We start from the raw sequence: 16,934 nt of genomic DNA, 5'->3' as shown, positions 1-16,934 counted from the left end.
TTTTGCATCTTGTTTCTGTAATGGATCATGTTAATTCTACAAAGCCGGGATTTTCCACATCACCAGACAAAACCAAAAGGACCTCCTGCTTGCTGAGCTCATATGTAAAGATAAAAGCGTGTTAATTATGTACAGTATGTAGTGTGTAAACATATTGGATCAACACAAAGTAAATGAAACCACAAATGCTGATATCTTTACACTAGAAAATAATGTTTATTGCGTCAAAATGTTAATCACAAATGTAAGGAAAGAGGTTTACAGCTTATTTCTGAAGTGCTACAAACATATAATTAAACATAGTATAAAATATGTACATTAGTGCTATACTCATACCATTACTATTTATTGAAGATTAATTTGAAAAAAATAAAATAAAATGCTGAGGGGGTCGTGATCGATCTTCTTGTAAACGTGAAATCATCAGGCTTCTTGGGAAATTAACAATAGTGTGTGGGGTTTAATTGCAGTACCCTGTAAATAGACAAGACGAGCAGGTTAATCATGGAGGCCACAGGAAGTGTGGTGCGCAAGGTATAAAACATTCTGGGATAGATGTACTAAGCCTTGGAGAAGAGCTGGATTGAGGCTTTGGGGGCCCCGAAGCACTTAAGATTGGGGGGGCCCTAAAGAGCAAAATTTGGGATGCAAAAAATCGATTCTCGTGCGATAGACTTCGGTACGTACATGAAAAGGGAGCGTGATTACACATCGCGCCCCCAATTCATGTCTCACAGGGTGCATGTATTTTGCTTTCCCAAGCTGCTGGGCTGTACTGTCCCTTGTGCGCACAGTAGGTGAGAGCATTTGCTCCCTATCTTTCCTCCCCGCACGGCAATGAAGCCCGAGGGAGGGAGTGGGGGGGGGACAGACAGTACTTGAAAAGCGGGGTATGCATACATACTTAGTCCTACACGTACAGTTACAGCAACACACATATATACATACATACAGTCACAGGCAGTCACATGCATGCAGACATACACTCACACATATACACATATAAACAGTCACATATACATAAAATCGCACGCTAATACACATGCATACTGTTATAAACATATTCACATATAGTCACACACATACTGTATGTTCATATAGACACATGCATGCAGACATACACTCACACATATACACATATAAACAGTCACATATACATAAAATCGCACGCTAATACACATGCATACTGTTATAAACATATTCACATATAGTCACACACACACTGTATATTCATATAGACACATGCATACAGACATACAGTCACACATATACACATATAAACAGTCACATATACATAAAATCGTACGCTAATACACATGCATACTGTTATAAACATATTCACATATAGTCACACACATACTGTATGTTCATATAGACACATGCATACAGACATACAGTCACGCATATACACATACATAAAATCACACACTATATACATACAGATATGCCCAGCTATATTGTTGCTGCTGGCGTGGTGAATCGTGCCATGCATAGCGCATGACCCATGCCCACGAGCGGATATGCGCACTGCATACGTGACCGTGCCTCCTTAGGAATGCATGGTGCGATCGCAATGCACGCCGTAGCGTAGCGTAGCATATGCAGGCACAGGGAATCACATGGTGCGATGCGTGCGCACGTTTGTGGCGCGATCAGCCACAATGTACCTGGGTGCATCTCTACAGTCACACACATATACACATACAAAGTCACACACATATATACATGTACACATACTGTACATGGCTCCCAACTGTCCCGATTTCAGCAGGACAGTCCCGTTGTACAGGCACTGTCCCGTGTCCCACACGCAGGCCGCAGTGTCCCATGGGTGGGGGGAAGTTGGGGAGGACACTTTCACACCGCTGCTCTGCATAGCTGGGCAGCGGTGACTGGAAGACGCGTGCGCATCATCCGTCTATACTCTGTCTATCCATTTCTTCCAGCTTTGGAAGAGGCTGGGGGGCTGTCCAACAGCTCCCGGAGCGCTGGGCAAACCCCCAGCAAGACGAAAAGGGGCGGGTGGCTCATGGGTATGGCATTTCCCACAAAGCCACGCCCTTGCTGATAGGCCACACCTCTATTTCCGATGTCCCTCCTCGCCAGGTTGAAAAGTTGGTAGGTATGCACATATACCCATACATAGTTACACACATACATACATAGTCACACATATACATACATACAGTGCCCCCTCCCTGAGTCAGGCTTATAATATTAGGTTGGCTGCTAGATAGTCAGGTTTCCCCCTTTCCTCTCTCCCATGCTGCAGACACTGGGGCAACTTCTGCAGTGAAAGGTGCGGTCCGGGGGACTTGGTCCAATTGTTCTATGACACAATCGTGGCTTTGAGCAGCAGTAGCAAAGCTATATAGATGCCCACCATGCAGGCACTGGGCACTCACAGGTAAGTTGCATGGGGCATGTAGACACACACAAACCATACTCCGTAGAGATGTGTCCGATTTTGACATGTATCTTTAAGATAAGACTTTTAGGGGGCGCAACTTTGACTGGTACATGATTTTGAGTTGATGATCATGTTCACTCTCCCCATTACTTTCATATAAAGAGCAGAGAGATGTGTAAAGTCCTCCTCACCATTGTGGGCGACCACTCTGTATTTTCGGTCCAAGCACAGCTCCTCCTGTCTTCTCCTCACGATTCTTTGCGCCTCTGGTGCAAGTCCTTCAGGGTGACGGGAGAAGACAAAGGAGTAGCTGTCTAAACATGTGCCATCTTCATCCACCTCACGGCACGAGTAGTGGATGGCATAGTTGGTGTAATCCGTGTCCACCACCCAATGGTCATCAACTGAAAACACAAGAGGTCACATGAGACTTACCAATATTGTGATGGCAACATTGGGCACGGGATATAACAATCTCTGAAAAACGTCACAGTATGTAACTGCTACAGGGACACTGAGTGATAGACCTATGTATATTACTATACATGTAATGTACATGATGCGTAACTGCCAACATTTATACATGCGGAATCAGGATAAGATGCGCCCCATCCACTATCTTCCAAGACATTGCCCAATCCACAAAAAACCTGCCCCATTTTAAAACTCCATTTTCCCCAGGAATGGCCACTTTTGGTCGAAACGCTGTCCTTTTTGAAGTCTGTGAATTGGGACTGCCCTGCCAACATAGGAACAGGTGAAGCAGGTAGAGCACCCGTGGGGCAGGTAGAGAGAATAATTTGTTCTGAGCTCAATTGGTTATAAAGAGTCCCTAAAGCAGGGGTGGGGAACCTTTTTTCTGCCGAGGGCCATTTTGATATAAATAACATTATTTGCGGCCTGGTTTAGGCCATGCCCCCTCTGTGTAATGTCACATGGGGGCGGGGCCACAATTGCCGGTGATTACAGCAATGCCTGGAGCATCCTGAGGATGCCCCGGGAAGCTGTAAGGGCAGCGGTGTGGCCGTCTGAAGTATCATAAGGACGCTCCAGGAGGCACTGCTGCATAGATTCTGGCTGCAGGGTACCATCTGGGCACCTTGCTAGCCAAATGAGGCTAGCAGAAAAAAGTTCTGAGGGCCAGACCAAATGATACCGAGGGCCTTATAAGGCCCCCTGGCAGGTGGTTCCCCAACCCTGCCCTAAAGCAACACACTTTTTTTTTTTAACATTAAAATGTATGAAAAATCACCCAGGCTTATTAATTAACATGAAATTTAGATGCAAAAATCCAGTGGCAATTAGCTTCTATCTGTTTAGTGCTAGAATAACAATGAAAACACATATCAGATTAAGGGGACTATTTACTAAGCAGTGTTAGGAGAAGTGAAGAGTGAAGAGTGAAAAGTGATAAGGTGCCAGCCAATCAGCTCCTAACTGTCATTTTTCAAACACTGTGAGATGACAGTTGGGAGCTGATTGGCTGGCACCTTATCACTTTTCACTTCTCCTAACACTGCTTAGTAAATAGACCCCTAAGCACTGTGGTACACAGAAAACTTTATACTTAAACAATAGAGAATAAACTCTACTGTGCAGCGTTGTTTATTATAAGGAGATTCTAAACTATTAATGACTGTGGTTATTTTGGTTATTTATTTATTTAAAAAAATATTTTATGCCGTTCTATTGTATTATTTTACTTAAAGAGGTTAATTTAATAGTTAACTGTTTCTTTTGTCCTGAAATATTTATAGTAACAACTGGTCTGTACACAGGCAGCATTCAGAAGTGAACTGGACAGCAGTGGGCCTACACCAGATCATAGCACCCTCATTTTGTTCGGACATTCCCGTTTTGTGTACTGGGTTTAGTGTAAAGGTTATCATGCGTGGTTGGAAAGGGGCAGAGTTTGGGAAGATTAGAGGCGAGGCTTATTTTAAAAGTCTGAGGGGTCTATTTACTAAGCAGTGTTAGGAGACAGAGTGAAAAGTGATAAGGTGCCAGCCAATCAGCTCCTAACTGCCATCTCACAGGCTGTGTTTGAAAAATGACAGTTGGGAGCTGATTGGCTGGCACCTTATCACTTTTCACTCTGTCTCCTAACACTGCTTAGTAAATAGACCCCTGAGTGGTTGCTGTGGCAACACCTTTACTTGTCCTCTTTAGAAAGTTTGATAAATCTCCCCCTAAATGTTGGGAAGCCTGATAGATGTCAGGTAACCCGCTGAATAGCCTGAACCCTGAACAGGTAAATATACCTAGGATATTGCATCCAAACTTATGCGTGTACTCATCTTTCATTCATCGTGACCCTACGTTGCTGCAACGGAGTCTCCCGGAAGAGTTACATGATGATATATTTTACTCACGTCCTTTCTCAAGGTAGGACAGGACGCCATGATACTTCATCCTCATTTTAGCAGGGTCCTCTGTCTCCTGGAATGTGCCCACCATGTCAGCGCACATTTCCATGGTCCTTAAAGCAAAGCACATCCATACACACAGATGAATACTTCCGCTACATCAATATGACTTTTTTTATTTACAATGCTCAAAAATGACACTAATGGTTATTATACATGTACATTTGGCTGTCTGAGCATACTTTTATATTAAGTTTTTATCCCCTGCTCATTCGTGAGGTCTTGCAGTAGTTGGTTCAATTGAAGGTGCAGCGGTTAATGTTCTAATTCACTACGAGTCGCTCTAACCCCATTCACTGCCAGTTCTGTACAGCTGGAAGTAAGACATTTACAGGAATTTGGGAGATATTTATCAAACCTTCCAAAAAGGACAAGTCAAGGTGTTACTCATAGCAACAGATTCTAGCTATAGTCAGTGGCGTAACTTCATCCTAGGTGCCTGGAGGCAAGATAAATGTTGGTGCCCCCCCACCCCCCAAATTAATATTTACAACCCCCTCAGGACCTATGCCAGCCCCAACTGCCGCCGCCCCCTATGCAATTCATTTTATACAATGCCCCCAGTAGTGGTCCCCCTATGCAGTGCCCTCAGTAGAGGTCTCCCTATGCAGTGCCCACCTATGTAGTGTCCCCCCTATGCAGTGCCCCCAGTAGTAAGGCCCCTGTAGTGCCCCCATATGATGCCCCCAGTAGTAATGCCACTGTAGTGCCCCCATATGATGCCCCCAGTAGTAAGGCCCCTGTAATGTCCCCAGTAGTGTGCCCCCAGTAGTAAGCCCCCTGGAGTAAGCCCCTTGTAGTGCCCCCAGTAGTAAGCCCCCTGTAATGCCCCCTGTAGTAAGCCCCCTGTAATAAGTCCCCTGTAGTGCCCCCAGTAGTAAGCCCCTGTAGTGCCCCCAGTAGTAAGCACCCAGTAGTGCCCCAGTAGTAAGCCCCCAGTAGTAAGTCCCATGTAATGCCCCCTGTAGTAAGCCCCCTGTAGTTCCCCCAGTAATAAGCCCCCAGTTGTAAGCCTCCTGTAGTGCCTCCAGTAATAAGCCCCCTGTAATAAGCTCCCTGTAGTGCCCCCAGTAGTAATACTCCTGTAGTGCCCCCAGTAGTAAGCCCCCTGTAATAAGCTCCCTGTAGTGCCCCCAGTAGTAAGCCTCCTGTAGTGCACCCAGTAGTAATCCCCCTGGAGTGAGCTCCGGCTGCCGCTGGTGCCGAGGGGGAGAGAAGGAGCCGGGCGCCCGCTGGTAACAAACTCAGCAGGTGCCCGGCAAATGGAGGGTGCAGGGGGTGCGACCGCACCCCCTGCACCCTCCGTAGTTATGCCACTGGAGGTAGAGCGCCGATCAGCGGCACTCCTTCTCCATGCAGCTCCTTCTCAGTAGTGCCCGGAATGGCTGGGTGACAATGGAGCCTGGTGCCCCCTTCATGGCTGGCCCCCGGCGGCAAATGACTCCATTGTCTCCGGGAGTTCCGCCACTGGCTATAGTTTTATTGAACATACTAGATAAATGGAAGCTAGGATCTGATTGGTTGTTATGAACAACATCTCCACTTTTCATTTTCAGAAGGTTTGATAAATCTCCCCCTCTGGCCCTGGGCATATGACCCTAATAAATAAAGCTAAATTGAAATTGCCATTGTATAGATGTCCATCTCTTTGATTATCCAGGCAAAACATTCAATGTAGTTCTTCTAGAACCAGATGATCCTCTGCTCCTTCAAATATATGGGATGCCGTTAAAATACAGACGGAGGGGATTCCGGCAGTCAGAATGCCGGCGCCAGAATCCCGACGCTGACATCCCGACCACTGGAATCCCGAAGGAAAAGGGGGGAAAGGGGTAGGGATAGCTAAAATACTTACCCTGTCGGGATCTTCATTCTTCTGCCTTCCGGCGTCGGTATTACATCCGCCGGGCTTTAGTCTGGCGGTATGTCATACCGATTCCGGAGGGAGGGTTAGGGTAGGGAGAGGGGGATGGTTAACATACCAACCGACAAAGTGTCAGTATTATAACCCTGTTGGGATGCTGACCGCCGGTATTCCGAATGCCGGGATCCTGTACCCATCCCAAATATATCTATAGTGCTATATCTTAAATCTTAACAGTTCAAGATAAGAAAAAGAAAAAGCTGATTAATATGACCACTACTCAATTGGACATGGCCATGCCTATGGGTCGGCAGGTCTCAACCCATTTTTCCTATGTGAACTTTGGACATTTCCATTAAGAAGGGGACAGCTGGGTGTCTGTTATCCATCTCATTCCCCGATCTTCTTGCTAGCATGGGGGAGAGAGCAAGGTGCAACTCACACAAAACTTCTTGTCTCTCGAAGGGGAGATGTATCAAGCCTTGAAGAGAGATAAAGTGGAGCAGTTGCCCAAAGCAACCAATCAGCTTTTGTTATATCAAATAATGTACTGCGCTATATTATTGACAGTTAGAAAATGATTGGTTGCATTGCGCAACTGCTCCAGTTTATCTCACTCTAACGCCTGGCACATCTCCCAAGTAATCTTTTTATATCTGGAGTCTGTAGCTCTCTTAGATGTAAGGCAATTGCATCAGTTGTTATCTTGGAGAAAGCCATGAAAGAGAACTGCAAACTGTGTTATTTTCTATTAACCATTACAGGTGTAGCTTAATGTTATCTAGTGAACAATGCACCATGGTGGAACATCCTGAGCTAAACCAACTGAATCTCTGTCATAATAAGATAGCCTGGATTCTCCACTTATTCCTGAGGACTTTATTTATCACCCACTGCAGATAACGGTACATCTTTTGTACGTAGAAACATTTCTCTAGCAGTTTTTGGAAGTGTCAGTGAAGAATGGACAGTTCCTAAATATCTTTGAATTTCCTTCTCTAATGCAACATTTCTTAAAGATCATGGTTTAAACTAGGGGTGTGCACCGGCCACTTTTCGTGTTTTGTGTCTTGGTTTTGGATCTGGATCTTTCTTCGTGTTTTGGATCTGGATTGGTTTTGCCAAAACCACCCTTCCGTGTTTTGGGTTCTGGATTTTGTGTTTTGGATCTGTATTTTTTTTTTAAAAAGCATAAAAACAGCTTAAATCACAGAATTTGTGGGTTTTTCTGCTCCTATGCTATTATTAACCTCAATAACCTTAATTTCCACTCATTTCCAGTCTATTCTGAACACCTCACAATAGTGTTTTTATGTCCAAAAGGTTGCACCGAGGTAGCTGGATGACTATGCTAAGAGATACGAGTGGGCGGCACAAACACGTGGTCCATCTAGGAGTGACACTGCAGTGGCAGACAGGATGGCAGTTTGAAAAACTAGGCCCCAAACTATACATAATGCAAAGAAAAAAAAGAGGTGCAATATGGAATTGTCCTTTGGCCTTCCCACCCACCCTTATGTTGTATAAACAGGACATGCACACTTTAACAAACCAAACATTTCAGCGCCAGGGTCTGCCACACGACTGTGGCTGAAATGATTGGTTCGTTTGGGCCCCCACAAAGCAAGCTGGCAATTAATCTGTCCCTGCACAAACTGGCTCTACGGAGGCAAGATGTCGTCCTCATCCTCCTCATCCACCGATTCCTCACCCTCTTCAGTGTTGTGTACATCCTCATCCTCACAGAGTATTAATTCGTCCCCGCTGGAATCCACAACCACAGGTCCCTCTGTACGTTCTGGAGGCTGGTCTCCCTGGAAGAGTTGATAATTCATTTTATGAACATCATCTTCTCCTCATTTTGTGGAAGCAACCTCCTACGCCTTTCGCTGACAAGGTTCCCGGCTGCACTAAACACTCTTTCGGAGTACACACTGGAGGGGGGGCAACTCAGGTAAAATAGAGCCAGTTTGTACAGGGACCTCCAAATTGCTTCTTTTTCCTGCCAGTACAGGTACGGACTGTCTGACATGCCTACTTGGATGCTGTCACCGATGTAATCCTTTAACAGACAGACGCACGCTTGTTGCTGCTGCTTTGAGGATGCAAGTGCGGCTACAGCCCACACAATTCACAAAGACAGAAAAAAAAAGAAGAATATTTTTATTGTTTGTGGAGCGCACTTTGAGGGTTACACCACCCTTTAACAGACAGACGCACGCTTGTCGCTGCTGCTTTGAGGATGCAAGTGCGGCTACAGCCCACACAATTCACAAAGACAGAAAAAAGAAGAAGAATATTTTTATTGTTTGTGTAGCACACTTTGAGGGTGTCACCACCCTTTAACAGACAGACGCACGCTTGTTGCTGCTGCTTTGAGGATGCAAGTGCGGCTACAGCCCACACAATTCACAAAGACAGAAAAAAGAAGAATATTTTTATTGTTTGTGTAGCACACTTTGAGGGTGTCACCACCCTTTAACAGACAGACGCACGCTTGTCGCTGCTGCTTTGAGGATGCAGGTGCGGCTACAGCCCACACATTTCACAAAGACAGAAAAAAAAAGAAGAATATTTTTATTGTTTGTGGAGCGCACTTTGAGGGTTACACCACCCTTTAACAGACAGACGCACGCTTGTCGCTGCTGCTTTGAGGATGCAAGTGCGGCTACAGCCCACACAATTCACAAAGAAAAAAAAAGAAGAATATTTTTATTGTTTGTGTAGCACACTTTGAGGGTGTCACCACCCTTTAACAGACAGACGCACGCTTGTCGCTGCTGCTTTAAGGATGCAGGTGCGGCTACAGCCCACACATTTCACAAAGACAGAAAAAAAAGAACAATATTTTTATTGTTTGTGTAGCACACTTTGAGGGTGTCACCACCCTTTAACAGACAGACGCACGCTTGTCGCTGCTGCTTTAAGGATGCAGGTGCGGCTACAGCCCACACATTTCACAAAGACAGAAAAAAGAAGAAGAATATTTTTATTGTTTGTGTAGCACACTTTGAGGGTGTCACCACCCTTTAACAAACAGACGCATGCTTGTCGCTGCTGCTTTGAGGATGCAGGTGGAATCTAGACGGGATTTGGAACCGGGGACACACTACCTCCATCAATTGTCTAAATCCCACTGCACTAATGGCGGATACCGGACGCACATCTAACACCAACATAGCAGTCAAGGCCTCAGTTATACGTTTTGCTTCAGGATGACTGCTGTCGTACTTCATCCTCATCGCTAGGGACTGTTGTTTAGTAAAAGTAGTGATGTTCCTACTTCCTCTCTGGGATGATGAACAACTCCCAGCAGCAGCAACAGCACTAGGAGGAAGTGGTTCTTGATCTTTCCCTATTTTATTTTTATTGGAGAAAGTTTGGTCCTCCATTTATGTTATATTGATATATACATGTGGCTAAAGCGCACACAAACACAGAAAATATTTTTTTATTTTTGCTGGAGAGTAGTGCACTTTGTGGGTTACACCACCCTTTAAGAAATGAGCCAGCCGGCTCTTTACTTATGGGACACAGGCGCACGCTTGGCGCTGCTCTTTTGTTGATGCACGTGCAGCCACAGTGCACACAAGTCACAAACACAGAAAATAATTTCTTTTTTTGGTTTGGACTGGAGTGTACTTTGGGGGTTACAGCACCCTTTAACGGTCAAGCCAGCCGGCCCTTTACTTATGACACAGGCGCACGCTTGGCACTACTTTGTTGATGCACGTGCGGATACTGCGCACACAATTCACAAACAGAAAATATATATTTTTTTGGTTTGGACTGGAGTGTACTTTGGGGGTTACAGCACCCTTTAACGGTCAAGCCAGCCGGCCCTTTACTTATGACACAGGCGCACGCTTGGCACTACTTTGTTGATGCACGTGCGGCTACTGCGCACACAATTCACAAATACAGAAAATATTTTTTTTTTTGGTTTGGACTGGAGTGTACTTTGGGGGTTACAGCACCCTTTAACGGTCAAGCCAGCCGGCCCTTTACTTATGACACAGGCGCACGCTTGGCACTACTTTGTTGATGCACGTGCGGCTACTGCGCACACAATTCACAAACACAGAAAATAATTTTTTTTTTGGTTTGGACTGGAGTGTACTTTGGGGGTTACAGCACCCTTTAATGGTCAAGCCAGCCGGCCCTTTACTTATGACACAGGCGCACGCTTGGCACTACTTTGTTGATGCACGTGCGGCTACAGCGCACACAATTCACAAACACAGAAAATAATTTTTTTTTTGGTTTGGACTGGAGTGTACTTTGGGGGTTACAGCACCCTTTAACGGTCAAGCCAGCTGGCCCTTTACTTATGACACAGGCGCACGCTTGGCACTACTTTGTTGATGCACGTGCGGCTACTGCGCACACAATTCACAAACACAGAAAATATATTATTTTTTTAGCACTTGGGGGGAGCACCCCTGATGGACAGAGCACCCCCTGGACAACACTACAGCACCCCTTTAGGACTGGGACACTGCACAGGACTTTGGAGTGGACACAGCCCCTATGGAGAACTGACTGCACAACACAGTCCAGCCAGCCCCTATGGACTTTGAAGTAGTGGACACAGCCCCTATTAACAACAGCAGCACAGCACAACACAGCCAGCCCCTATGGACTTTGAAGTAGTGGACAACAGCAGCACTACACTACACTACACTACACAGCCCAGCCAGCCCTAACTCCCACCCTCCCTCTTCACTGTCCACAGCCGAGTGAGAAAATGGCGCCGACGCGGGTACCTTATATAGGATCCAAAACCCGCGAGACTCGGAAGGCGGGATGATGACGTTTTGCCTCGATTTCAGATCCGAGTCAGGCGGGAAAAGTCGAGCCTGACTCGGATCGGACTCGGATCGGGGGGGCTCGGGGGGGTTCGGATTTCAGAAATCCGAACCCGCTCACCCCTAGTTTAAACGTTTTCAATGCAATTACTCTCTCATGTATAGGGCAGCCCGACAAAAAGTCCTATACTCCAGCAAAAGGGCTTTTAGCACTTGGACAGACCAGCCCCATAAAGATGTATTTTTAGATATGCTGTTTTGAAGGGGCTGTTATGGCATTCGAGCATGACCCAACAGGATGAGGGCAGTATCTATCTATCTATCTATCTATCTATCTATCTATCTATCTATCTATCTATCTATCTTTCCCATATCTATCTATCTATCTATCTATCCCATATCTATCTATCTATCTATCTATCCCATATCTATCTATCTATCTATCTATCTATCTATCTATCTATCTATCTATCTATTTCATATCTATCTATCTATCTATCTATCCCATATCTATCTATCTATCTATCTATCTATCTATCTATCTATCTATCTATCTATCTATCTATCTATCTATCTATCTATCTTTCTATCTATCTTCTTACACAAACCTGATGGCATGGAGTGTAGTGTAGAAATTAAGGTTAATGTTATGTGATTATGTGCTATTATGGGATATTCTTACTTGAAGAGTATGACTCTGCCTTTAGCTGTTGCTGTCATTTTTCCATTTTCATCAACATAGAACTTTGCCACTATGTTATCAAGGAGAAAGAGTCCTTCTGGGTCCTTCTTGGCTACTGCGTACCAAGTTCCGGCATACTGAAAAGCAAAACAAATGTAACATATGTACCACTTACATAGATGTAGTAACTGCAGATGCACCAAAACCAGGCTTCCTCCGATTCTTCATTTCCTGGCAATTTTAGTGCACAGGAGCTAAAGTAATAGCTGTAGACGGGTGCAAGAGGCACAGGTCCCTAATAATCTGTCTTTAAAAATGGGGAAGTCCAATGACGATGGTGTATTCTACGACTCATCAACCACTGGAAATATATTGATAACAGATTAGGGGCCTGATACAGACCCGGTCGCTAAGCTGCGCTCGCTCGATAGGGGCGATTATCGCACATCTGCGCATGCGTATGCGTCAAAGTACACATGCACGAACCAGTCATTGTGGCTGGGAATCATGTGCTCGTAGTACACAGACTGGACGCTACTTTGAGTGACAGCGCCATTTCTGGGTGGTGACAGGGGAAGGTGCTTGTGAACGGGGGAGTGGATGTGCGAACGCAGGCGCGTCTGAGCATCAAAACAGAGTTTAACCGGTGTGCATAATGAGCAAAGTGGCGTCATTGAACACGTCACTTGGTTGTTTTTCACCACAACTCATCGCAGTGCTTGCGGTGGGGTAGGGGCTACCTCAAGGGCTGCGTGCAGCTCCGATGGGTCTCGATGTTCCCAATTAATCAGACACTTCCTGGAGATGACGTGTGCTAAGAGAGAGAGGTGGGCGGCTTTACACTCCTGTGTACGCTCACTACCGTCGCCCTCAAGGACATACAGGGCGTCCTTAAGCCAGACAGTGCGATCACAGGATTTGCATACCCGGCCCCTTTGGCAGCGAGCACAGCTTAGCGACCGGGTCTGAATCAGGCCCTTGTTCACTAGTAAAACATCTGTTAACAGAAATGCCGCCCACCCCAATTATATTCTATAAATATTTAGTATAAATATATGTTAAGCTACACATTAAAATTCATTTGAATGCTTTTTATGCATTTGGTAAAGTGGGATTTTTACTAGTTTACTAGTTCAGGTTGAAGATTGTAGTATCTTCTGTAAACAACAAATGAACATCAACAACTCGTGGGGAACAAATATATAGTTACTTGCTGCCAATAAATTTACCAAGAAATATTGAAGTATCATTTTCTAATGATAAAAGGACCCAGATGAACAAACACAGGATTATTTACTAACAGGTACAAAATTGCTCAGTGCAGTATACCATAGCAACCAATAAGCAGGGAACTTTAATTGGTTTACTCAATGGTAATTAATAACAAGTGTCTAATTGGCTGCCATGGTCAAGTTTTTGAATAGCTTAGATTGTTTAGAAATGTATTCAGACTATACACTGCCATATTTCTGTAGCTCTCTCTCACACATCTATATACATTAGTAATAATAATAATAATAATAATAATAATAGTTTTATTTATATAGAGCTTTTCTCCTAAAGGACTCAAAGTGCTTTACATTTGCCTTTACAGTACAAAACACAAAATAAGCTTAAACAAGGGACATTAGTGAAATGCTTGGGTGAAGAGGTAAGTCTTGAGTCTATTTTTGAAGGATTCTAGAGTGGAGGCTTCTCGAACTGTGCGGGGAAGTGAGTTCCATAAGGCTGGAGCCCCAAAACTGAAAGCTCGACCCCCAGACGAATTCCGGGAGATTCTAGTTACTGTTAATAGTCCTTCGCCAACGGAACACAGTAATTGAGTGGGACGGTAAGGGATTAGAAGCTGCTTTAGGTACCTTGGGCCATGGTCATGTAGGGTTTTGTAAGTTAGTAAGCCAATGACTTTATAACATGTCTGCGATCACAACTTTGGCCCTCAGCACAACACTACCCATTTCAAGCATTCATACTGGTAGTCCAATGTGTGCAAATGCTGAGATCGTGGAGCTAATATAAGTTAGTATAAATATATATGGAACTTATAATTCCAGACGTTGATGCATAGCTGCCTTTAAATGTTTTACATTTTTATATGCTTAGGGTTTAGCTGTAAGATAAGGGATCTAGGAATGGGGCATAGGTTAAATTAGATGCTGTAATGTACTGTTGTTATGGTCTTGTAGCTTTATTGTAACATTTTGAAAAAAAAAATAAAGAACTTTATCAGCAACAACAAATACGTGTTGTACTTGACATTATATCACTTCTAAAATCTATTATTCCTACTATTTTTTGGACACTACAAAATCCACATTAGGACTGTAAGGGGTATATTTACTAAAGTGAGAGTTTTTAGAAGTGGAGCTGTAGCCCATAACAATCAATAAGATCCTAGCTATTATCTTCTAGAAGGTGCTAGTAAATGTTAAGTAGAATCTGATTGGTTGCTGTGGGCAACATCTCCATTTCTAAAAACTCTAACTTTAGTAAATATACCCCTAAGTGAATAAGCTCTACCAGAGGAGCTCAGCATTTTCCTAACATAACAGAAGAAACTCACCAAGTTTGTCCTTGCAATTAATAACTTAAATGCAGTAGGATATTGTATGTAGTATTCCAACTATAAATGAGATCAGTAGGTGCCTTCACAGAGTACGTTAATATTATTATTAGTAGCTGTATTATTAATAAAATACAAACAATATTGTGCAATAGATAGCACTTTATAAAACCAGCCAAGTATTCTTCACGATAACTTTACCACTGGAGGGCACTGTTCCATTGGTCTGGTTTTTTTACCGTAACATGAGGCAAGCAAGTAGAAATTATACAGCCTACTTTATTATATATGCAAAAAATTTAGTCTTTTTTTGCAGAATAACTTTCCTTATGTATTACCGTTATAATTATCTAACAATAAAATCTGAACTGTGTTAAATAAGCTAAATTTTTCTTTTAAAATACCATAGTGCAGATGCAATTCGGAGTGCGTAACATACCTGATATTTATCAAAGTTTGGCATTACTCTGAAGTTGTCCACTCGACAGTCTCTCTGATATTTGTATGCCAGAGAACCCCCAAAATAGCACAGGGCAATTAATAGCCCAAAAATCTTAAGGTCCATCCTTACAACTGCACTTGTCCAGTTATATAATTAAATACTGATAAAATAAAAAGAAAAAAAATCACATGAATTAATCAGTTTAACTTCAAGCATAGTAAAAGTGTCATAAAATGTATGCCAAAATATATAATAAAAATGTAACTTCTAATAATAAAAAAGTGTAATTTTGGTATATTTATGTCATTATGGATAAACTTTTTTTTTTCTTTTACAAAGAGGCTTAAATATGTTAATTTTAAATAAGTTTATGAGCATTTTTATGTTGCAAGTGAAAGTGGTAGCGAATGCATGTATGAGAATATGAGTGAAATAGTTACCGAGGAGGTAGATTGGCTCACAGACTGTCCTGCTGCCTCCAGATGTAAGAAAACCTGGAATGCAGAGTCTGGGAGGTTTATATACAGCTCTGCAGACACAGTTTCGTAACATCAGAACAAGGTAAAAGACCTATGTTTTAAGCTGCCACTGCATCCAGCTGAAGCTGGATAGGAGCCCACTTCAATAAGCTTGCATAACATCAAAATGTGCACTTTAACCCCGACCCATCTGTGTACTCCAATAGAGCAACAGAGAGGGGGAAGGATTTGCCAAAACATATTTGTTCATTTAGGAGCATATTCTGTGAGTTAAACCAGCTCCCCAGGTGGGCAACACAAACTCCATTCATGTATGGTCCTGTTGGTAGAGCTGTGTGTTATGTATGACACACTCAGACACACACAAATAAGAAGCATGCATCATTCTGTCTAGTCTTAGGAGTTATATTTACTAAAGTGCTGGGTTATTAGAAGTGGAGATGTTGCCCATAGCAACCATTTAGATTCTACTTAACATTTATCTAGCACCTTATAGAAGATAATAGCTAGAATCTGATTGGTGGCTATGGGCAACATCTACGTTTCTAAAAACCTGCACTTTAGTAAATTAACCCCTCAGTACAGATCAACCTCTGTGCTAGCTAAGTTGTTATGGCATTTAAACTAAATACAGTAAGCTCTGTAATGTAAACTTGTATATTAAAGAAACCTGCCACTCTGTAGGATGAACCAATGTTGGGCCTTTCATTTAGGGACGTTGGGAGAAATGTATCAAACCTTCTAAAGAGTGGAGAAGTGGGCAAATAGAGAAGTTGCCTGTACCAACCAATCTAGTATTTATCAAGCACATACTATAAAATGATAGCTTGGTTGCTATGGACAACTTATTCACTTCTCCATTCTTTAGAAGATTTGATACATCTCCCTGTGTTTCATGCCTTAGTGATGTCACTGGTTACTAAGGGATATTGGTACATGTAACAAAATGGCTGCCTCCACTATGTAGAGTGTACATCACGCTTCAAAAAAAGTAAACAATCCATGCAGTCTCTCACAGGCCTTATGCTGGCCACAAACATAGCGATATTTTACCCGATCTGGCCGATTCCGACACATTGGAACGACAGATCGTGTAAAATATGGCCAAATTGAGAGTAAATCGTGAGTCCCCACTCACGATCTCGATGCGATGCGCGTCCCCGCTGGTCGCACATCGCATCGTCAGATCTGCCATGCAGTAGGGCAGATCTGACAATCTAGGACACGATGCACTGTGAAAGTCTGGATGCAGGAGACATC

General features: G+C 43.5%; 1 protein-coding gene across 1 annotated transcript; it reads right to left on the bottom strand.

Moving 5' to 3' along the window:
• Positions 1-201: 201 nt before the first annotated feature.
• RBP4 (retinol binding protein 4) lies at positions 202-15,730 on the bottom strand. Its single transcript, XM_088476910.1, has 6 exons — positions 15,636-15,730; positions 15,193-15,355; positions 12,191-12,327; positions 4,783-4,889; positions 2,602-2,814; positions 202-474 (listed from the first exon to the last, which is right to left on the bottom strand). The coding sequence occupies exons 2-6, from the start codon at positions 15,316-15,318 to the stop codon at positions 461-463; spliced, it is 597 nt and encodes a 198-aa protein (XP_088333036.1). The 5' UTR covers positions 15,319-15,355; positions 15,636-15,730; the 3' UTR covers positions 202-460.
• Between the last annotated feature and the right edge of the window lie 1,204 nt (positions 15,731-16,934).

Source organism: Taudactylus pleione, unplaced genomic scaffold, assembly GCF_031769625.1.
Source record: "Taudactylus pleione unplaced genomic scaffold, aTauple2 ptg000198l, whole genome shotgun sequence".
NCBI lineage: Eukaryota > Metazoa > Chordata > Amphibia > Anura > Myobatrachidae > Taudactylus > Taudactylus pleione.
The sequence above is the reverse complement of the archived record's forward strand: the minus strand, read 5'-3'. Positions and strand labels throughout refer to the sequence as shown.